A 23,968-nucleotide genomic window follows, 5' to 3' on the forward strand; every position below is an offset into this window, starting at 1 on the left:
GAAATATGGAATCACTATTTGTGCACCAGGAACTAACATAGTATTGTGGCTCAATTATACTGCAAAAGCAAACAAATAAACAAACGCATAGAAAAAGAGATCAGATTTATGGTTACCAAAGGCAGGTGGGAGGGAGAGGGGGAACTGGATGAAGGGTAGTAAAAAGGTACAAACTTCCAGTTATAAGATAAATAAGTACTAGGGATGTAATGTACAACATGACAAATATAATTAACACTGCTGTACGTTATATGTGAAATTTGTTAAGAGAGTAAGTCCTAAGGGTTCTCATCACAAAGAAAAATGTTTTTTCATTTCTTTAATTTTGTATCTATATGAGATGATAGATGTTGACTAAACTCATTATGATAATCACTTCATGATGTATGTAAGTCAAATCATTATGCTGTACACCTTAAACTTACACAGTGCTTTATGTCAATTATGTCTCAAGAAAACTGGAAGGAAAAAAATACTATAAAGCCTCTGTAATTAAAACATTTTGATGTTGTTGCATGAAAAGATAGATAAACCAATGGAACAAAATAGAAAAGCCAGAAATATACTATCTGCATAGGTAGAGTTAGTATACAGTAAAAGTGACTTCTCAAATCGGTAAGGAAGTGATGGTCTGCTAAAAAGTAGCATTGAAATAAATAGAGAGCCATGTGGAATAAAATAAAATGGGACCCATTCCTCACATAATATACTAGGAAAAATTCCAAATGGATTAGAGATGTAAATGTAAGAAAAAAGAAGCATTTAAATTCAATTTTTTTAAAAAAATAAGCATGATCACCAAAATCTGGAAATGTAGAAAATACTCTAAACTATGATTTAACATCCAGAAACAATAAGGGAAAAGACTGATGCATTCAACTACATGAAAATAAAAATAAAATCTTTTGCATGGCAAAAAAAATTACCATAAACAAAATAAAGATAAATGACAAAATTGAAAACATTTGCAATGTGTATCCTCATGCTCCCAAAATAAAGGGAAAAAAGTACCATCTAACCCGTAGAAGAATGAACTTATATAGTTTTAACAGAAAAAGAAATGCAAATGGTTCTTAAACATATGAAAAGATGCTCAACCTCACTCATAACAAGAGAAAGAAAAATTTAAAATACATTGAGATGACATTTCTCATCTATCAGCTTGGCCAAAAACCCAAAAGTTTTACAGCATGCTCTGTTGGCAAGGCTGTGGGAAGACAGTCATTCTTAAGTACTGCTATAGAAAGGCAAAGTAATCAAACTTATAGGTAGGGGAATATGGGAAGTATCTCACAAAACCATATAAGCACTTCTTTGTTTCAGCGATCCCAATTGGGACAGAAATATATGTTAGCAAAAATGTGAAAAGACACAAGCACAAGGCTCTTCATTGCACGGTCATTCGAAGAGCAAAAATAGGAATGCACGTCAATAGAGGACTGATTGAGTTAACTATGATACATTTATCCATGGAGAAGTATTTCTGTACTGCTGTAGCATGGTCTTCATGATATAAAGCAGCAACAGTATTGACCTTTTGAGTCAGATAGCTCTTTGTTGCAGGGGTTATCCTGTGCATTTTAGGATGTTTAGCAACTCCCCTGCCTTCCATCCACTAGGTTCTAGGAAAATCCCTCCCCCGAGCTGTGACAACCAAAAATGTCTACAGACATTGTGAAATGACCCCAGGAGACAAAGTCATCCTCAGTTGAGAACTATTGATATAATGCAGCAGTCCCCAACCTTTTTGGCACCAGGGAGCGGTTTCATGGAAGACACTTTTTCCACGAGGAGGGGAGGGGGAATGGTTCAGGTGGAAATGTGAGTGATGGGAAGCAATGGGGAGCAATAGATGAAGCTTCGCTTGCTTGCCTGCCGCTCACCTCCCACTGTGCAGCCCTGGTTCCTAACAGGCCACGGACTGCTACTGGTTCACCGCCCAGGGGTTGGGGACCCCGGATATAATGTTAAGTGAAATAACCTGTTGAGGGGAGTGTATACAGTATGTTAATATTAATAAAATAGATGGATAAAATGTAACATTACTGAAAAAAAAAAGTTTACCTGAAGAAGAAGGGAATACATGAAAGAGAAAGATACAGAAGCTAAGCTTGACTATAACTTTTTGTAAATTTAACATTGGTAATTTACATATAATATAAAACAAAATTAAATGTTAAAAAAGCAAGTCTAAAATTTGAAAGTAAATGGAAGCAGATGAACATATATGTGTATCCAGTTGGGAGCATGTATGCACAGGGAAGAACTATTCTAAGTGACTTTACATATACTAATTTGACTGTATATGCCTAGTGGGATAAATCCAAAGGACAAAAAGACAAAATAATATTAAATTAGTTTGAATGACCATAATTGTAATGCGATTATAATAACAATGTTGGTGTTATTCAGAGACTTGGGCATGTATTTCAGATATGTGAACATTCAGATAGGTGAATAATTATGGTGATGTCATTGAGCATGAGAAATGTCATCATGAGAGAAGGAAGATAGGTAAAAAGAATGAGATTAAGTAAAAACCTTGATGGGTACCTTAATATTGTCTTTTGTTTTGTTTTTTATTGAAGTATAATTGACTTACAATATCGTATTAGTTTCAGGTGTGCAACATAATGCCTCGATATTTTTATGCATTACAAAATGATCACCATGATAAGTCTACTTACCATTTGTCACCATAAAAAGTTACTATAATATTATCAATTATACTGTATTCCCTTTGCTGTACATTACATCCCTGTGACTTATTTACTTTGTAACTGGAAGTTTTACCTCTTAATCCCCTTAACTTATTTCACTTTTTTCCCCACTCCTCTCCCTTCTGGAAACCACCAATTTGTTCTCTGTATCTATGAGTCTGTTTCTGTTTTGTTATGTTTGCTTTGTTTTTTAGATTCCACATATAAATGAAATCATAGGGTATTTGTCCTTTTCTGAGATTTTTCACTTAGCATAATACTCTGTCCATCCATATTGTCGCAAATGGCAAGATTTCATTCTTTTTTATAGCTGAGTAATATTCCATTGTTTGTGTGTGTGTTTCTGTGTGTATGTATACACACACACACACCACACACACACACACACACACACACACACACACACACACACCACCTTCTTTATCCATTCATCTATTGATGGACACTTAGGTTGCTTCCATATCTTGGCTATAGTAAATAATGCTGCCATGAACATAAGGGTACATATGTCTTTTCGAATTAGCGCTTTTTTCTCTTCAGAAAAATACCCAGAAGTGGGATTTCTGGATCATGTGATAGTTCAATTTAAAAATTTTTAGGAACCTCCATACTGTTTTCCATAACAGCACTACCAATTTACATTCCTACTAACAGTGCATGAGGGTTTCCTTTTCTCAGCCTCTTCATCAACGTTTGTTATTTGTGGTCTTTTTGACCATTCTGACAGGTGTGAAGTGATATCTCATTGTGGTTTTTATTTGCATTTCCCTGATGATTAGTGATGTTGAGCATCTTTTCATGTGTCTGTTGGACATCTGTATGTCTTCTCTGGATAAATGTCTATTCAGGTCCTCTGCCCATTTTTTATTCAGGTTGGGTTTTTGATGTTGAGTTGTGTGAGTTCTTTGTATATTTTGTATATTAACCCCTTATCAGACATATCATTTGCAAATATCTTCTCCCATTCAGCAGGTTGCCTTTTTGTTTTGTTGACAGTTTCCTTCACTGTGCAAATGTTTTTCAGTTTGATGTAGTCCCATTTGGTTTTGGTTTTGGCTTTGTTGGCTTTTATTTCCATAGCCTGGAGAGACATAGTCAAAAAATATATTGCTAACACAACATCAAAGAGTGTTATGCCTATGTTTTCTTCTAAGAGTTTTATGATTTCAGCTCTTACATTTAAGTCTTTAATCCATTTTGGGTTATTTTTGCATAGGGTGTAAGAAAGTAGTTCAGTTTGATCTTTTGCATATAACTGTCCAGGTTTTCCAACACAATTTACTGAAGAGGCTGGCTTTTCACCATTGTATATTCTTGCCTCCTTTGTCATAGATTAATGGACCATATAAGCATAGGTTTATTTCTGGGCTATCTGGTCTATTCCATTGATCTATGTCTCTGTTTTGGTGCCAGTACCATATTTCATTGATTAATGTAGCCTGGTATAGTTCAGGTAGCATGATACCTCCAGCTTTTTTCTTCTTTCTCAAGATTGGGGTCTTTTGTATTTCCATACAAATTTTAGAATTATTTGTTCTAGTTCTGTGAAAAATGCCAATTTTTTTTGATAGGGATTGCATTGAATTTGTAGATTGCCTTAGGTAGTATGGTCATTTAAACAATATTAATTCTTTCAATCTAAGACGATGGTATATCTTTCCATCTGTTTGTGTCATTGTCAGTTTCTTTCATCAGTCAGTGTCTTACAGTTTTGAGTACAGGTCTTTTACCTCCTTGGTTAGATTTATTCCTAGGTATTTTATTCTTTTTGATACAACTGTAAGTTAGATTGTTTTCTTAATTTCTCTTTCTGATAGTTCATCATTAATGTATAAAAATGCAGCAGATTTCTGTATATTAATTTTGTATCCTGCAACTTTACTGAATTTATTTATCAGTTCCAATAGTTTTTTGGTGGTGGTGGTAGCATTTTCTATATATAGTATCATGTCATCTGCAAACAGTGACAGTTGTACTTCTTCTTTTCCAATCTGAATTTTTAAATTTCTTGTCTGATTTCTGTGACTAGGATTTCCAATACGTAAAAGAATTTCCAATTGCATGAAAATGGTGAAAGTGGGCATCCTTGTCTTGTTCCTTTCTTAGAGGAAATGCTTTCAGTTTTTCACCATTAAGTATGATGTTGGGCTGTGGGTTTGTCATATATGGGCTTTATTATGTTGAGGTGTGTTCCCTCTATACCCACTATGTTGAGAGTTTTTATCATAAATGGATGTTGAATTTTGTCAGGAGCCTTTTCTGCATCTTCTGAGATTATCATATGATTTCTATTCTTCAATTTGTTAATATGGTGTATCACATTGACTGATTTGGGGATACTGAACCATCCATCCTTCCATCCCTGAGATAAATCCTACTTGATTATGGTGTATGATCCTTTTAATGTATTGTTGAATTCAGTTTGTTAATATTTTGTTGAGGATTTTTGCATCTATGTTTATCAGTGATATTGGCCTCTAATTTTCTTTTTGGCAGGTATCTTTGTCTGGTTTTGGTATCAGGGTTCCACTGACCTCGTAGAATGAGTTCAGTAGCATTCCTTCCTTTTCAATTTTCTGGAATATTTTGAGAAGCATAGATACTGACTCTTGAAACGTTTTGTAGAATTCACCTGTGATGCCATCTGGTCCTGGACTTCTGTTTGTTGGGAGTTTTTTGATTACTGATTCAGTTTCAATACTGGTAATTGATCTGTTCATATTTTCTACCTTCCTGATACAGTCTTGGGAGATTATAAGTTTCTAGGAATTTACCTATTTCCTCTAGGTTGTCCATTTTATTGACATAAAATTTGTCATAGTAATATCTTATGATCCTTTGTATTTCTGTGGTATCAGTTGTAACATCTCTTTCATTTTTAATTTTATCTATTTGGGCCCTCTCCCTTTTCTTTTTGATGAGTCTGGCTAAAGGTTTTTCTTGTTTCCTGAGGTAGGCTTACATCATTATACTTCCCTCTTAGAATTGCTTTGTCTGTATCCCATAAATTTTGGGTCATTGTGTTTCCATTTTCATTTGTCTCCAGGTATTTTTTTTATTTCTTCTTTGATTTCCTCAGTGACCCATTGGTTGTTTAGTAGCATATTGTTTAACTTCTACATCTGTGTTTTTTGCAGTTTTTTTCTTGAGATTGATTTCTAGTCTCATAATGTGGTGGTTGGAAAAGATTCTTGGTATGATTTCAATATTCTTAAAGTTGTTGAGATTTGTTTTGTGGCCTAGCACGTGATCTCTGCTGGAGAATGTTCCATGTGTGTCTGAAAAGAATGTGTATTCTGCTGCTTTTGAATGTAATGTTCTATATATATATATATATATATATATATATATATATATACACACACACACACACATATATATATATATATATATATATCAATTAAGTCCATGTGGTTAATGTGTCATTTAAGGCCAATGTTTCCTTATTGATTTTCTGTCTAGATGATCTGTCCATTGGCATAAGTGGAGTGTTAAAGTTCCCTACAATTATTGTATTACTGTTATTTTCTCCCTTTATGTTGTTAATATTTGCTATATGTATTTATGTGTGCCTATGTTGAGTAAATATATATTTACAATTGTTATATCTTCTTGTTGGATTGATCCCTTTAACATTATGTAATACCCTTCTTTGTCCCTTGTTACAGTCTTTGTTTTAAAGTCTATTTTGTCTAAGTATTGCTACTCCAGCTTTCTTTTGATTTCCATTTGCATGGAGTACCTTTTCCCATTCTCTCACTTTCAGTCTGTACATGTCTCTAGATCTGAAATGAGTCTCTTGTAGGCAGCATATATGTAGGTCTTGTTTTCTTTTTTATCCATTCAGTCACTCTATGTCTTTTGTTGGAACATTTAGTCCATTTCCATTTAAAGTAATTATTGATGGATATGTACTTATTGCCATTTTGTTAATTGTTTTCTGATTGTTTTTGTAGTTCTCCTTTGTTCCTTTTATTCTCTTGCAATCTTCCCTTGTGATTTGATGACTATCTTTAGTGTTCATTTGGATTCTTTTCTCTTTATTTTTTTGTGTCTATTAAAGGTTTTTGATTTGTGGTTACCATGAGATTCATATATAACATCTAATATGTATGGGTATCTATTTTAAGTTGATGATTTCTTAAGTTTAAATGCATTCTAACAGCCCCACATTTTTACTCCTTTCACCCCACATTTTATGTTTTTGACAACATATTTTACATCTTTTTATTCTGTGTATTCCTTATCTACTTATTATAGATAAAGATGATTTTACTGATTTTGTCTTTTCACCTTCCTACTAGCTTTATAAGTGCTTAGTCCACTACCTTTGCTATATTTTGCCTTTACCAGTGAGATTTTTCCCATCATAATTTTTTAAATTTCTATTTGTGGCCTTTTCTTTTCCACTTAGAGAAATCCCTTTAATATTTCCTGTAAGGTTGCTTTAGTGGTGATGAACTCCTTTAGCTTTTGCTTGTCTTTAAAACTCTTTATCTTTCCTTCAGTTCTGAATGATATCCTTACCAGATAGATTATTTTTGGATGTAGGCTTTTTTCCCTTTCAGCACTTGGATATATTATGCCATTTCCTTCTGGCCTGCAAATATTCTGCTGAAAAGTCAGCTGAGAGTCTTATGGGAGTTCCCTTGTTTATAACTAGTTGCTTTTCTCTCGCTGCTTTTAAGGATCTCTCTTGGGACTTCCCTGGTGGTCCAGTGGTTAAGAATCTGCCTTCCAATGCAAGGGATGTGAGTTGAATCCCTGGTCAGGGATCTAAGATCCCACATGCCACAGGGCAACTAAGCCCGAGTGCTCTGGAGCCCATGCACCACAATGAAAGATCCTGCATGCTGCAACAAAGACTCGTGCAGCCAAATAAATAAATATTTAAAAAATAAATTATAAAAAATAAAAATGATAAAAAAGGATGAGTATCTTTAATTTTTGACATTTTTATTATTATTTGTCTTGGCGTGGACTCTCTGTACTTCCTGGGCCTAGATGTCTGTTTCCTTTCCCAGGTTAGGAAAATTTTCAGCTAGTATATCTTCAAGTATGCTCTCTGCCCCTTTCTCTCTCTATTCTCCTTCTGGGACCTTTAGTGTGCTTGTTAGTGTGCTTGATGTTGGCCTAGAGGTCTCTTAAATTATTCTCAGTTTTTGTAATTCTTTTTTTTGTTGTTTTCTGTTTAGCTTGGGATTCCCACTGCTCTGTCTTCTAGTTCACTGATCCTTTACTCTGTATCATCTACTCTACTATTGACTTCTTCTAGAGTATTCTTTACTTCAGTTATCATGTTCCTCAGCTCTGTTTGGTTTTTCTTCATATTTTCTAACTCTTTGTTAAAACTTATGACTCTGCTCATCCATTCTTTCCCCAAGCTCGTTAAGCATCTTTATGATCATCCTCTTAAATTCCATGGGAGTAGATTGCTCATCTCCCCTATGCTTAGTTCTTCTTCTGGGGTTTGGTCTTGTTCTTTCATTTAGGACATATTACTCTGTCTCCTCATTTTACCTTATTTTCTGTGTTTGTTTTATGTATTAGGTAGTTCAGTTATGTTTCCTGGTCTTGGGGAAGTAGCCTTGTGTAGGAGACATCCTATGCAGCCCAGCTGCACACTACCCTCCTGTCACCAGGGCTATATGTTCTAGTGGTGCCTCCTATGTGGGCTGCATGAGGTCTTTTGTTGTGGCAAGGTCAACTACTGTGGATGTGCTGGTAGGCTCTCAGCTCAGTTGGCTGCCAGGCCCTGCCACATGCAGTGGCTGCTGTCCCACAGTGGATGGGGCTGGATCCCAGTGCAGCTGGCCACATGATTCGGAGGGTCCCAGGGCTGGTGCCATGCCACTGATAGGGTTGTTGACAACTTAATTTTGAATTGGTAGTATCAATATGAACTCATGAAATAATTGTTTAAAACAAAACACTTTCCTGACTCTGTCCACTGAAAAACTAGCAAAGCTAGCAGCAATAAGCATTCCTAGCACCAGACTGTGGTCTCTAAATGCCACTTCTAACTAAAAAGAAACCAACACTTCTTGGAGAAATGGATAATTCAAGACTGGGGCAGAAAATATGTACAAGATGACCCTGAAAAAATTACCAGCAGCAATTATTGGAAAGCAAGGAAGCTATCAAAGACTACTTGCGTTGTGTCAGAACACTGCAGAAGCCAACTTGAAGAGGCTCCCCATGGCCAAGGAAGGACCATTTGTGCATCAATAAATATAGTAACTGCAGTGGACAGAAACACATCAGATGTGATTAAATTCATGAGCTCATAATGATGCTTGAAAAAAAATACCTTATTGATCACTTTGGGAGGAGCTGAAGAACCAACTCATTATTTTGAAATGATCAAGGAAAAGAATTCTCCTTCCTTTTCAACATGAAGTGTACTTCAGAGTAACCGAATAATTGAAGAAAACTTTATTTTTAGAACTATTCTAGCTAATAAGTGGGGAAGAAATCATAGAATTAAAACACTACTGTTTTGTATTTTTAATGAATTAATATTATCTATATCATGATCATCAATGGCTGCTAATATCATGGAACAAGATAGAGAACTAGACATTATGTTTCTCCAAATGGAAGTATATCACCCATAAAAGATTTTTGTCAAGAAAAAAAGAAGGAAATTGAATGCGAATTTTATTGTCTCCTACATAAAACTACCAAGTTATAAGAAATACATGGGACAGAGGAACATGTAGAACAAAACCATGGGGATACAATAAGCAAAATTCAGACTGTGGGAACTAAAGAGGAAAGGGCTCAATTTTTTGATTGCCAACAATAACAACATGAAAATTGCAAGGAAATCGATGAAGATAGAGGGAGAACCTACAAATTAAAAGGTAATTAAAGGAAATGTCAATCAAATGCAATGTCTGTGCCTTATTTGCATATCCTGGTTAAAAGAAACTGAAAATATATATGCACATGTACGCAAACATATATAACTCATTACAAAACAATTACAGAAGTATGAACACCAACTGAATATTTAAAGACATTAAGGAATTCCTGTTTTCTCTGTTTAGATGCAGTAGTGGTATTGTGTGTATGTGTGTGTTTATTTTGAGTCCCTATCTTTTAGAGATGTACACTGAAATTATATGATGTCTGGGACTTGCTTCAAAATAATATGAGGGAGCAGGTGGTGATGAGTGGGCATAAAGATGAAACAAGGTTAGCCATGAATTGATCATTATCAAAGCTGAGTGATAAATATTCAGGGTTAATTAAGCTATTACTTTTATAAAATCTGCCTGAAAAATTTTGAAACAACTTGGGAACTTCATATTTTAACTATCATTAGTACCATGTTCTTTGCTAGACACCTCCCATCTGAAGGAGAGCCACCTCTGTATTCACACCTCCCTTTCCTCTGCCTCTTTGTTACTTATCTTGTCACTGCCTCCACATTAGGTCTACTATAAGAAGCACATAACAAGAATGTAAGATAATAGGAGCTTAACAAACTAAGGTCACCTTGTGATCTCTTACATTGTGCCTCAAATAATCTCCTAGAATTATCACCCCCCACCCCAGAGGCTGTCTCATCTGTTCACTTAATCGTGAGAATATTGATCCTCATAGTTTATGTTCCTGCTAATGTGAACTACGGGTTTATCGTCAACCTCTAATTACAGAGTGCTTTCATAAGAATCTTCCTACATATTAAAGTAGTTGCTAGAAGCTGGGATCCAGGAACATAGAGGGAGGAGAGAAGGAGGGAACCTCTTTTACTAGAAATGAGTAAATTGGCATTAGTCATCACTCTTGTCTCCTTTTAACTATAGGTATTTATCAAAGTGCTGGATAATAATGATAATGGCCCAGAATTCTCTCAACCAAATTACGATGTGACAATTTCCGAGGATGTGCTTCCAGATACCGAGATATTGCAGATTGAAGCCACAGACAGAGATGAGAAGCACAAGCTAAGTTATACTGTCCACAGCAGCATAGATTCTGTCAGCATGAGGAAGTTCCGGATTGACCCCAGCACTGGCGTGCTCTACACAGCCGAGAGGCTGGACCACGAAGCCCAGGACAAGCACATACTCAACATAATGGTAGGACCAAACTGCTTAATATGCTCTCCTAGCAGAATCACTGACCGTCCAAGGCACATGCCTTAGCCTTCAGATGTACAGGGCCCTTGAATTTTGTAAGTAGTAGTAAATTTGGTCTTTTCAACCACAGGGTTGCATTCATTCTTGCCTTTTTAGTTCAGTGAGGAATTACTATGGTTAGATAGTGACTCCATATGTTTGCCAAACTGAAATATTAGATGAGCTCTACAGACAGTGGCCGCTCAGTAAAGGCTGCTGACAGCCTGATTTGAGCAGGAAGGAACAGGCCGTGTTTCTGTACTGGTTCACATCCAGAAGATTTTGTGGAAAAGTTTAAAAGAAGTTCCTTGAGAAGTTAATTACAAGGGTAATCATTTATCAACCTGTATAATGCTCAGTCCTTGGAAGCATTCAGAGAACTGATTGATTACTTATTGCACTGGCATTGGACCTAGTGGTAAATACTGGCCCACAAAAGAGATCTCAAAACTCACCAAAGCCTACAGAGAATGTTGAATTTGGGTTCATGGGGTCTCCAAATTATGTAGAAGATGCTTTCATTTTAAAACCAAGTTTGGCTAGTTTACATAATTGGGAAGTAAAGATTAGTAATAAACACCCTTGTTTATGACCTAAAACCTGTCCCTTTAACTATCCAAGAACCCTATGGACAATTGTACAGCCACTGCCTAACAGGGCCCCCCTGAGTTCCTTAAGACCAGGTAGGATGGCAGAGATGTAATCTTTGTACTGATTGGCTTTAAAATACACTAAGATGCTACCAATTCCCAAGCAGCTGAAGTACTGTTCCACTAAGTACTACTCTTCCTTTCCAAGTCTCTGGGCAAGAAGAAACTAGAGTTCCATGCCTTTGGCTATGGTTTCCAGATGAGACTCCAGGGAACGGAAGAGGGACTCAGGGTTCATCAGATCCATCCCTCTGGGCATTCATTCATTCATTCAACAGATATTTCTCAAGCATCTACTGTATACTAAATTCTGTTCTAGGCACCGAGGATATAAAAGAGACAAAGTCCCTGCACCTTTGGACATTCGATTGGAACAGACCTAGATTTCAATAATCCCAAAGTACAGAGTCAAGTTTGGTCCTTGGGTGGGGCAGGCTGGTCTACAGACAGGGAAGCTCATCACACTCACCGGCTAGCTTTTGCATATATCTCTTCAGGAGCAGAACTCTACTGCCAGTGACTAACTCTATTCTCACGATTTCTTCAAGCCATTTCTGTTCATTCTTTCCTTAACAAACTTAGAATTCAGTGCACTTACCCTGTATCATTTATCATTTATGTAATTGAATATTTAGAGCAGACAACTCCTTTATGCTGCCTTTCTCCAAGCTAAGCCCTTATAGTCATTTTGCTCAATTCCTTTTAGGTTAATATTTCTGAAAAACCCTTTCCCTTTGATAGCTTTTCTTGGTATATTTTCTAATTTCTTCAAATCTCTCTGAAGTTAGGGGATCTAAAATTGAACAAGCAAAAAGCACACATTGGATTAATGCTACATATAATTATAGCAAAATCATGTGTTAGAGTTAAAGAATTGATTAGTTGCAAGCTTCTGCCATATGCAAACCAGGGAAAACTTTAAAGCAATCAGGCAAAGTTCTTTGGTGATTTCACAGTGCTGGGGTCTCACATTTCAAAAATTAAGATTTGGTTCATCTTCCCAGTGGTCAGCGTTCTCTCTTAGTTCTGGGACTTTATTCATGTTGGTTCTTCTTGCCTGAAATATATGCCACGCCCCCCGCCCCCCAGCACTTTACTACTTCTACTTGGTTTTGTTACCTTTTCCAAGCTAGGCTAACATCCTTACTAATTACTCATATTCTGGCACTTACCTCTGGGCCTTGTATCTTTCTACTTATTTGTTTGGATTCCCCAGTCAACTATAAGGTTCTTGAGGTCAGGAACTGTAGCTCATCCACCGCTGAACCACAAGAGTCAATCCCAGGACTTGGTAGATAATAGATGATAATAAAGGTTTGTTGAATGAATGAATGAATGACAGTGGCTACATTCCACATTTTAGTTTCCCCTTTACAAGGGCCTCCATCCACCATTCCATTAGCAACTGTATACACAAATTCCGGGGGGTGGAGGGTGAAGGGGGGGGCAGAGGAAAGTGCTGTGTTTTCGATATCCTGACATCAGTTCTACAAGCACAGACTGAACACAGACCAGAGGCCAGGCGTAATGCTGAGCAATAAAGACAGCGTGGCCCCAGCTCTCACTGTGTTCACGATCAGCGTCCTCGCTCTATAATAGCACTGCTTACTGAATACCTTCTCTGGGCCTGGGACTGGGTCCAGCGGTTTTTGTGCATTATTTCATTTTGATTTCACTTTAGGCACAGCCAGGTGAATTCTTTGCAACTTAAAGATTTTAGTCCTACTGCTTCTTATATTTTGCCTAAAGGTCAGAGATCAGGAGTTTCCTTATCGAAGAAACTTGGCCCGAGTCATTGTGAACGTGGAAGATGCTAATGATCACAGCCCCTATTTTACCAACCCGCTGTATGAGGCATCTGTGTTCGAATCGGCTGCTCTGGGATCAGCTGTACTGCAAGTGACGGCTCTGGACAAAGACAAAGGGGAAAATGCAGAACTCATATATACCATAGAAGCAGGTGAGAGCTGGTGCAGATTGCAGTGTCATGCATGGCATTGGACCCTCAGTAGTATTTATCACCATGTAAAATTCACATAGTTACCACTGGAATGTCTCCAGATGAATTTTTTGGCCAAGCAACTGCCCTATTCGCACAACGATGGTGTATCAGGTTCTTGGCATTTCAGTAAGATGTTTTCCATCATTGACAGCGAAGAAGGAGTTTCCTTTTACTGTGTTCAATCTCAGATTTTTCTGGAATGGAGAAGAGAAAAGAACGTGTAATAAACTCGGTGGCTTTTACTGATGGGTCAACAAGCCTTGGCCTCAGACTAAAATAACCAAAGCCTCCCGTCATTTGAGGGCTGCCAGAGAGTTCGGTGAATTGAATCTTAAAGGTCAATGCTTACTTGTCAGTAGGTGAGCTGTGGGCTGTGGGCTTCAGAAATTCCTAGGGTTAGGGTTAGGTGTAGCACAAACTCACTTCATTGGAGGTGATCTGAGTAGCAGAGTAGTTGGTAGGTACTGAACTGCTTGCTTAACCTGACAGATAAATAAATGCAGATTCTCGTGTTGTTAAATTTGAGATTTTTTTTTTAAATCAATTTTAGTATCTAGAAAGCAAGACCGTAGTTTCCTGATGGTTTGCAGTTGGACAGTTAGAAAGAATTAAGACAGAAGAGATGAATGTCCAAGCAAAGACAGGACTGTGAGCCTAAAAATTACAAATATCCTTTATCTGCTCTATTTTCCCTTCCCCTGTTCTGTCTTTTTTGAATATTCAAGCCTCATATTCCCAAAACATTCTGCAACATTATGTCTGTCGTGCATGATGCCAAATGCTGTTTCCTTCCATGCCAGCACTGGAAAGGCTTCTTTCCCTTGATGTAAATATGGAGCATTTTTGTGAGTGGTTGAATTAAAATATGAATGCTAGAATGACAGTTCTGGACTAAAAAATATTAGAAAAAAAGCCAATGACTTTCTTTAAAAATAGCCCCTGTATTTAATGACAATCTAAATCTATTTCCTTTATTAGGCATCTACATTTTACATGAGTCTGTGCTAAACTCTATACCAAAAAAGAAGAAAAGATGTTGGTTCAGAACAGCCAGGTACCCCAAGAGAATTCACCCCTTTCTTTTCCAGATTTCCATGGAATTTCCTTTTAGCCTAAAGCCTGACAGTACTCTTTTTATAAACGCTATTTTTCATCTCTTGTTTGTCAGAGGATATTTTAATTATTTCATTACACAGTCCTTGTTCTTTTAGCTTCACAAATAATATAGGGAAACTTTAAAATACATATATTTAAATATTGCCACAGGAAATGTCACCTAACCCAAGAACTCTTTATGTCCGTTCTATAGTTTTCCCCTAATCTTATGTATTTTTCCTTTTCTCGTAATTCATTCATGCATATACATTGTTTCATGACATTGTAATCATTTTGATATAGGGTTTCATTTCTACTTTTCTTAACATCTTCTAAGCATTTGTCTGCGTGTGTACTTGCTTTTTATATTTGTCATGGAGGCTACTACATATACTCCTCTCAGATAGCCAGACATTTTGAAACCAATTTGGAGGTTCTCAGAGTAATTTAAGAGTAATTTACCATAAAGCTGAAAATTCTGCCTCGCTTGTCTTTCAGCTTCCACAGACTATAGCTGGGTGCTGAACATAGAGAAAGGACTCAGTCATTTCTTCAACAGTTGGCTAAAACTAGAGAGAAAAGTTATTTCCTTAAAACATCTTTTATATAGAAAAGTCGAGTTTCCAGAAAACCCACAGGAATGCTTGGTATCTCAAAAAGTATCCTTTGATTGGATGTGTAAAAAGCTAATGAGAATTACAGGACAGACAGACCTACACTTGACCTGGACTGGTTTTAGTTAAGTCAAGTTTCTTCACGGATCATGGTAGGATACAAGCAGATCCCAGACAGTTCAGGACTTTGAATCAAATAACAAGAGGTTGGTGTAAAGTATATGTTTTATTTAAGTGCTCTCAAAAACCTCAGAGAAGCAAGATTTTACTCTGTTTACTGGTGGGCCATACATTTCCTATCCCCTGTCTGGCCTAAAGCAACTACTGAACCTTTTCATTTTGGCCTGAAAGACTGAGGTGGAATTCAAGTGCAGAACTTCGAGTCTTATATTTAGTTCAGGTTTGACGTTTGGTGCCAACAGTGGTTCATGGGTGGCTCAGAGACAGGGCAGTACAGGAGAGACCAGGACTAAGAAAGTGTTGAGTTAGGATGGGGGCATATTGGACCCCAAGATATATACAGATAGAGACTTAAACATCTTTTTTGATCTACCTCTCTCAATCATTCAACAAATATTTATTGAGCACCTTTTATTTGTGCCAGGCACTGTGCTGTATACCAGATTAATAATGATAAGTAAGGTCAGCACAGCTTTTGCCCAGTTGCCAAAAGTCTATAAGAAGTCATAGATTCCAAGAAAGCAAGCAGAGATTAGCTTCCAAAGATTTAAGTACAGAAGAAGAGAATAAGCAGGAAGTGGATTCTAAAAAAATGGGACAGTGCATTGGAGAGGGAAAGAGGCAAAGAGCCCATTTGGACCTGACATATGAGCACAGCATCCTGGAAGCGGGTAACAAGCAGGTCAGCAGCCATGGAACAGCGGGATGGGGAAGCTCTCCTCAAGGTCGGAAGCTGGCCTTCCTTCATCCCTGCCATATATATCTTGCTGTGTATGTACGAGCCTGGAGTAAGAAAGGACTCACCTTGAAACTCCACATGGGACACCATAATGAGGATGTGGCATTCATCATTCAGGGTTGCATGTGTTGCCACTGCTGGAAGGTGACCATTACTCAGGTATCTCTATATTTTCCTCCCCTGAGATGCTAACGTGAAATGATTCCTGCCTCCTTGTGAGGGTCTATGAATCGAATATTGGAATCACACGTAATTCCACGGTGCTATTTACTGAAAATTTGCAAGTTTGTTCATGAGTTCATTGACATTCTTGTTGTCACCACAAAATGGTCGTGTTCAGGTGGCAAAGTAAAAAATCATGCTGACGTCAAAGATAATTTTGTTTAATATTCATATTTGGGGTCTAGAATCAAATTCTTTATCTCTTTGTTGGACTTGCTCCCTCTTGAGAAATAAGTAAGCATCTTATAGAAATAGATTTTATACGAACATGACAGTTTTGTTTTCAGACATGGAAAAGTTTAAGTAATAAGTATGTAGTAAGAAGTGTGCAAATAGCTGTATGTGTTGTATATTTCAAACACATTATCTAACTGCGCTCTCAATCCTGGAGCCTATCTTAATGATAAGACATTTCAAGTCTCTGTATGTTGCCATACTATAGCACTTCAAAAAGAAAGAAAAATTCAGATATAATTGAATAACCAAACTTTTAACTTGTGATGTAAAAAAATCTAGACACACAAGCATGTGTTCTTTGAGAAGCATGGGAAAGCCTCATGAGAGAAGAAAAAGTAACATGGTGAAGGATGCTGCTTCCCACTGTTCACTACCTGTGAGACACATTCTTTACATTCTTCAAGTTTTGTGTTCCCCATTCTCTCCTCCTCTTTTCCACAGTGTCATGGTTCACAGCCCTTCCCATTTCAGTTTGTCAAAGTGGGGTGCCAGTTTCTTCGTTTCATAAGGATTATGCTCAAGTTCTTGGTTTCTGTGCTGCTTCAGATTTTTAACACTTTCTTATTTCATCAGAAACGTCTCAAATATTGAGCAACTAGAATGGTTACAGATGGAACCATTATACCTTTTGTGTCTACTTTTATGTCTGTGTGTGCATATGATGTGTGTGTTGGGGTGTAGGGAAGTGAAGAATAGAAGGAGAGTCAGAAAACATTCTCACAGCTTACAAAGCAAATGGTGACTTGAGAAGAATTCTCCATACCTGAGCAAACCCCCGTCACCAAGCAGTGTTTGGGATGAAGTTGGTTTTGATGATATGTATGAAACTATACCAACTCCACATAGCAAAGCTTACCTCTGGGAGAGTCTTAAACTGAATGACTGTATGATAATGTTCTGAAGCGATTCCTACAACCCTCTTCCTTTTTAAATTTTTCTAAATGTATTTATTTATTTTTGGCTGCGTTGGGTCTTCGTTGCTGCATGTGGGCTTTGTCTAGTTGTGGCGAGCGGGGGCTACTCTTTGTCGCTGTGCACGGGCTTCTCACTGCAGTGGCTTCTCTTGTTGCAGAGCATGGGCTCTAAGTGCATCGGCTTCAGTAGTTGTGGCACGTGGGCTCAGTAGTTGTGGCTTGCGGGCTCTAGAGCACAGGCTCAGTAGTTGTGGCGCATGGGCTTAGTTGCTCCGCAGCATGTGGGATCTTCCCGGACCAGGGATTGAACCTGTATCCCCTGCATTGGCAGGCGGATTCTTAACCATTGCACCACCAGGGAAATCCCTACAACCCTCTTTCTTATAATGTAGAACACAGAATTATGGCACTGGTTTCAGGATAAATGCCTTTTTATCAGCGTCATTGGCATGTGCCAGCCCAGTCTGGAAATAAGAAAATCCTAAGCGGGAAAGTCTTTCCTACAAACTCTCCTATTTCCCAGTTTGAATGTACACAGAGCTGTGTTGTTGTCCTTGTTAACCTGAATTAAGAAGATACTGATCTGAAATTCACAATTTACTGGAAAACTCATTTCAGTTGCTTTTGAATACCCCTAAAAGGGAAGTCTCTCGTTTTATTTCAGAATGAGGAGGAGTGAAAATGAATAATTGCTGTTGGCCATGTTGTGTAAAGTAGCCTTAAGATGAAGAGTTAATCTTCAGAAAATGACCCACTTGAACTCATTTCCCTGTTGATTTTTCTATTGTAGGGAACACTGGGAACACGTTTAAGATAGAACCAGTCCTGGGCATCATCACTGTTTCTAAAGAGCCAGACATGACAACAATGGGTCAGTTTGTCCTGTCAGTCAAAGTCACGGATCAGGGTTCCCCGCCGATGTCTGCCACCGCGATTGTGCGAATTTCTGTCACCATGTCTGATAATTCTCACCCCAAGTTCACTCACAAAGACTACCAAGCAGAAGTAAATGAAAATGTTGATATTGGAACATCAGTCATTCTAATCTCTGCCATCAGTCAATCCACCCTCATTTACGAAGTCAAAGATGGAAACGTTGATGGGGTTTTCACCATAAATCCCTATTCTGGAGTCATCACCACACGCAAGGCACTGGATTACGAGCATACCTCCTCTTATCAACTCATTGTCCAGGCCACGAACATGGCAGGAATGGCTTCCAACATCACAGTCAATATTCAGGTTGTTGATGAAAATGATAATGCGCCAGTTTTTCTCTTTTCTCAGTATTCGGGTAGCCTAAGCGAGGCAGCCCCCATCAATAGCATCGTCAGGAGCTTGCACAACAGCCCGCTGGTGATTCGAGCCACCGACGCCGACAGCAATCGCAATGCTCTGCTTGTGTATCAGATCGTTGAGTCCACGGCCAAGAAGTTCTTCACAGTGGACTCCAGCACAGGTGCGATCAGAACAATCGCGAACCTGGACCATGAAACCATCGCCCATTTCCATTTTCATGTGCACGTGAGAGACAGTGGTAGCCCCCAGCTGACGGCAGAGAGTCCCGTTGAAGTCAACATAGAAGTGACAGATGTGAATGACAACCCACCTGTGTTCACTCAGGCCGTGTTTGAGACTGTCTTACTTCTACCTACCTATGTCGGAGTGGAGGTTCTGAAAGTTAGTGCCACGGATCCTGACTCCGAGGTGCCCCCGGAACTGACGTACAGCCTAATGGAAGGTAGCTTGGATCATTTTTTAATTGACTCAAATAGTGGAGTGCTCACTATTAAAAACAACAACCTCTCCAAAGATCACTACATGCTGATAGTTAAGGTGTCTGATGGAAAGTTCTACAGTACTTCCATGGTCACCATCTTGGTTAAAGAAGCCATGGACAGCGGCCTCCACTTTACACAAAGCTTTTACTCCACCTCCATCTCAGAGAACAACACGAACATAACCAAAGTTGCTATTGTCAATGCAGTGGGAAATCGCCTTAATGAGCCCTTAAAGTACAGCATCTTAAACCCAGGAAATAAGTTCAAGATAAAATCTACCTCAGGGGTCATTCAGACCACCGGAGTCCCCTTTGACCGTGAAGAACAAGAGTTATATGAGCTGGTTGTGGAAGCCAGCCGAGAGCTAGACCATCTGCGGGTGGCAAGGGTGGTGGTCAGGGTCAACATCGAAGACATAAACGACAATTCTCCAGTGTTTGTGGGCCTCCCTTACTATGCTGCTGTGCAAGTTGACGCTGAGCCTGGCACCCTGATTTACCGAGTGACAGCCATTGACAAAGACAAAGGTGCAAATGGAGAAGTGACCTACCTCTTACAGGATGACTATGGCCACTTTGAAATTAACCCTAATTCAGGGAAAGTTATTTTAAAAGAAGCTTTCAACTCTGACTTGTCCAACATTGAGTATGGAGTCACCATCCTAGCCAGAGATGGTGGAAAACCCTCTTTGTCCACATCCGTGGAACTTCCCATCACTATTGTCAACAAAGCAATGCCTGTGTTTGATAAGCCTTTTTATACAGCGTCCATCAACGAAGACATCAGCGTCAACACCCCCATTCTAAGCATCAACGCCACCAGCCCAGAAGGCCAAGGCATCATATACATCATTATTGATGGGGACCTTTATAAACAATTTAACATCGACTTTGACACTGGGGTCCTGAAAGTCGTTAGCCCTTTGGATTATGAAATTACCTCTGTTTACAAGTTGACAGTAAGAGCCAGTGATGCCCTTACTGGGGCCAGGGCTGAAGTCACCGTTGACTTGCTACTTAATGATGTCAATGACAACCCCCCTATTTTTGATCAACCCACGTACAATACAACGTTATCCGAAGCTTCTCTCATTGGGACACCTGTTTTACAAGTTGTCTCTACGGATGCAGACTCAGAAAACAATAAAATGGTCCATTATCAGATTGTCCAGGATACTTACAACAGCACAGATTATTTTCACATAGACAGCGCAAGTGGCTTAATCCTGACAGCGCGGATGCTGGACCATGAGTTAGTGCAGCACTGCACTTTGAAAGTCAGAGCCACGGATAATGGCTTCCCATCACTGAGCAGCGAGGTCCTGGTTCATATCTACATCTCGGACGTGAATGACAACCCTCCAGTCTTTAATCAGCTCATTTATGAGTCATATGTGAGTGAATTAGCCCCCCGGGGCCATTTTGTAACTTGTGTGCAAGCCTCCGATGCAGACAGCTCTGATTTTGACAGGTTGGAATACAGCATTTTATCTGGGAATGACCGGACGAGCTTTCTGATGGACAGCAAGAGTGGCGTCATCACGCTCTCCAACCACCGGAAGCAGCGGATGGAGCCTCTGTACAGTCTCAATGTGTCCGTCTCTGATGGGCTGTTCACTAGCACTGCCCAGGTGCATATCAGGGTCCTCGGGGCCAACCTGTACAGCCCTGCCTTTTCTCAAAGCACCTACGTAGCTGAGGTGAGAGAGAACACGGCCGCTGGGACAAAGGTGATTCACGTTCGAGCCACGGATGGGGATCCAGGGACATATGGGCAGGTCAGCTACGCCATCATCAATGACTTTGCTAAGGATCGATTCCTTATAGATGGCAATGGACAGGTCATCACAACAGAAAGGCTCGACCGGGAAAACCCTCTGGAAGGAGACATCAGTATTTTTCTGAGGGCCCTTGATGGCGGAGGGAGAACAACTTTCTGCACCGTGAGGGTGATTGTGGTGGATGAAAATGACAATGCCCCCCAGTTCACGACGGTGGAATACAGAGCCAGCGTCAGGGCAGATGTCGGACGGGGTCACCTGGTCACTCAGGTTCAAGCCATGGATCCAGATGATGGAGCGAATGCAAGGATTACTTATTCCCTCTATAGCGAGGCCTCGGTCTCGGTGGCTGACCTCCTGGAAATCGATCCTGACAATGGCTGGATGGTCACAAAAGGCCATTTTAACCAGCTGAAAAACACAGTGCTGTCTTTCTTTGTCAAAGCAGTGGATGGGGGCATTCCAGTGAAGCACTCCCTCATCCCCGTCTACATCCACGTTTTACCCCCTGAAACATTTTTGCCGTCCTTCACCCAGTCTCAGTATTCCTTCACCATTTCAGAAGATACAGCCATTGGGAGCACGGTGGACACCCTGAGGATTTTGCCCACTCAGAAAGTCAAGTTCAGCACAGTTAATGGGGAGCGGCTGGAAAATAACAAAGGAGCTGTCTTCATCATAGAACAGGACACAGGCACCATCAAGCTGGACAAACGTCTTGACCATGAGATCAGCCCAGCTTTCCACTTCAAAGTAGCAGCCACTATACCCCTGGACAAGGTAGACCTTGTGTTCACGGTGGATGTAGACATCAAGGTACTGGATATGAATGACAACAAGCCAGTCTTTGAAACTTCAAGCTATGAGACGATCATCATGGAAGGGATGCCTGTGGGCACCAAACTCACGCAGGTGAGAGCCATCGATATGGACTGGGGAGCCAATGGGCAGGTCACCTACTCCCTCCACTCAGATTCCCAACCTGAAAAGGTGATGCAAGCGTTCAACATTGACAGCAACACAGGCTGGATCAGTACCTTGAGAGACCTGGATCACGAGACAGACCCCACGTTCACCTTCTCCGTGGTGGCCTCCGACCTCGGGGAGGCCTTCTCTCTTTCTTCCACAGCATTGGTCTCTGTCAGAGTGACGGATATAAATGACAACGCTCCGGTCTTTGCCCACGAGGTGTACCGAGGGAACGTGAAGGAGAGCGACCCTCCGGGCGAGGTGGTAGCTGTCCTCAGCACATGGGACAGAGACTCTTCTGACATCAATCGACAAGTGAGCTATCACATTACAGGTAAGTCTGTCACCCTTGCTTTTCACTATGTGCTCTGCTTTCTAAAGAAAGATGGAAGGTGGCAGAGGGGTAAGAGTAGGAGAGAAGAAGGAAGATGAGATGAGGGTTTGAAAAGTTATCTTACCTCTCTGGGGCTGAGGAAAATATCTGAGTAGCGTCAGTTTTTTGGTTGTTACTAACTCAGCCTTAGTTGGGAGTTTATTGTTTTGCCTATGACAGATTACCCAGATTGGTACTCAGTCCTCGAGTCAATTTTTATCATTTAAAAAAGAGTCCAGCCAAATATCTCAGTGGAAGAAATGAAAATAACAGCTCTTTTTGATTGGGGGGCAGGGGAATGTATGTTTTTTTTTTAAGTATATGCCTTTCTCCTACTTTCTGTAACAGTAAGAAAAATAAATAGCTTTACTTACAAGTCTTTCCTGGTAGTAAAAACTCAGATGCGTGCACGCACACAACACACACATATACAAATCAAAGGGCACGGTTTGACCTTTTGCTGAAAAATGTTCAATTATAACTCCAAGTCAAAGGGTATGTCTTCTGACATCACAATTTTCTTGGATCCCTTTTCTGTCTTTCCAGATAGTAGATAGCAGTGCAATAAGAAAGCCAAGGTAGACAAATGAAGTCACCCAGAGCGCCCAAAAAGCATCACCATTACTCTAAGGGGCAGAGGATCTCATGTCAGAGTGAAGAAGAGGTGTCACTGATCAGCAAGAGCTTTCTGGGGGTGACTGGCCTTAAACTGCAAAGAGGAGAGGGTTGGTGGTATGGGAGCAGTCTTCCTAAAAACTATTTGGGGGTTTTAAAGCTAATATTTTGATGTCATGACATTCAAAGGCAGAACATAAGCAAAGTGCCAAAAGATTTTAAAGAATCCATCCGTACTTGTAGTCAGGTGGCCTCCCTTTAGAAAAACTACATTATTCAAAGAGAAAAATGAATTAATTAGAGTGCCCTCAGGGCACAGAATCTGCTTAAGTATGTTAGTGGGAAAGTTAATTAATCACTGCAGAATAAGATCCACAGAAGAGCGTATGTGTCATTGCTCGGGACCACCACACCTCCCCTCCACAGCACTACTCTTTTTCTTTATGGAACGGTTTTCTCGGTGCTGTTTTCTGTTTAAAGGTCTTAATGCATTTGTGCTTTGTCTGATACCGTTCATTGTGGGTTTTTTTTTCATTGAAATGTATATTTCTGCAGTAAAGACATGAGTGATAGTGGTAAGGAAAGAAAGGTGAGTAAAGCAACAACTTTGATTCATTTGCATTCAGTTTCAGACAAAAAACTTCTTAGGCATTCTTTTTTTTTTTAAGTTTTTTTAAAATTTTTATTTATTTTTGACTGTGCACAGGCTTTCTCTAGTTGCGGCGAGCGGGGGCTACTCTTCATTGCAGAGTGCGCGTTTCTCATTGTGGTGGCTTCTCTTGTTGTGGAGCACAGGCTCTAGGCATGCGGGCTCCAGTAGTTGTGGCGCGCAGGCTTAGTTTCCGCGGCATGTGGGATCTTCCCGGACCAGGGCTCGAACCCGTGTTCCCTGCATTGGCAGGCAAATTCTTAACCACTGCGCCACCAGGGAAACCCTTCTTAGGCATT

General features: G+C 39.6%; 1 protein-coding gene across 1 annotated transcript in view; it reads left to right on the forward strand.

Moving 5' to 3' along the window:
- FAT3 (FAT atypical cadherin 3) overlaps positions 1–23,968 on the forward strand; it is a 696,814-nt gene that overhangs the window by 576,615 nt on the left and 96,231 nt on the right. Inside the window, exons 8-10 of the mRNA XM_060157887.1 lie at positions 10,535–10,810; positions 13,249–13,459; positions 18,293–22,366. Coding sequence (XP_060013870.1) covers positions 10,535–10,810; positions 13,249–13,459; positions 18,293–22,366 — 4,561 coding nt within the window. The remainder of the gene's footprint in view (positions 1–10,534; positions 10,811–13,248; positions 13,460–18,292; positions 22,367–23,968) is intronic.

This window comes from Lagenorhynchus albirostris, chromosome 9, assembly GCF_949774975.1.
Source record: "Lagenorhynchus albirostris chromosome 9, mLagAlb1.1, whole genome shotgun sequence".
In the NCBI taxonomy this organism is placed as follows: Eukaryota; Metazoa; Chordata; class Mammalia; order Artiodactyla; family Delphinidae; genus Lagenorhynchus; species Lagenorhynchus albirostris.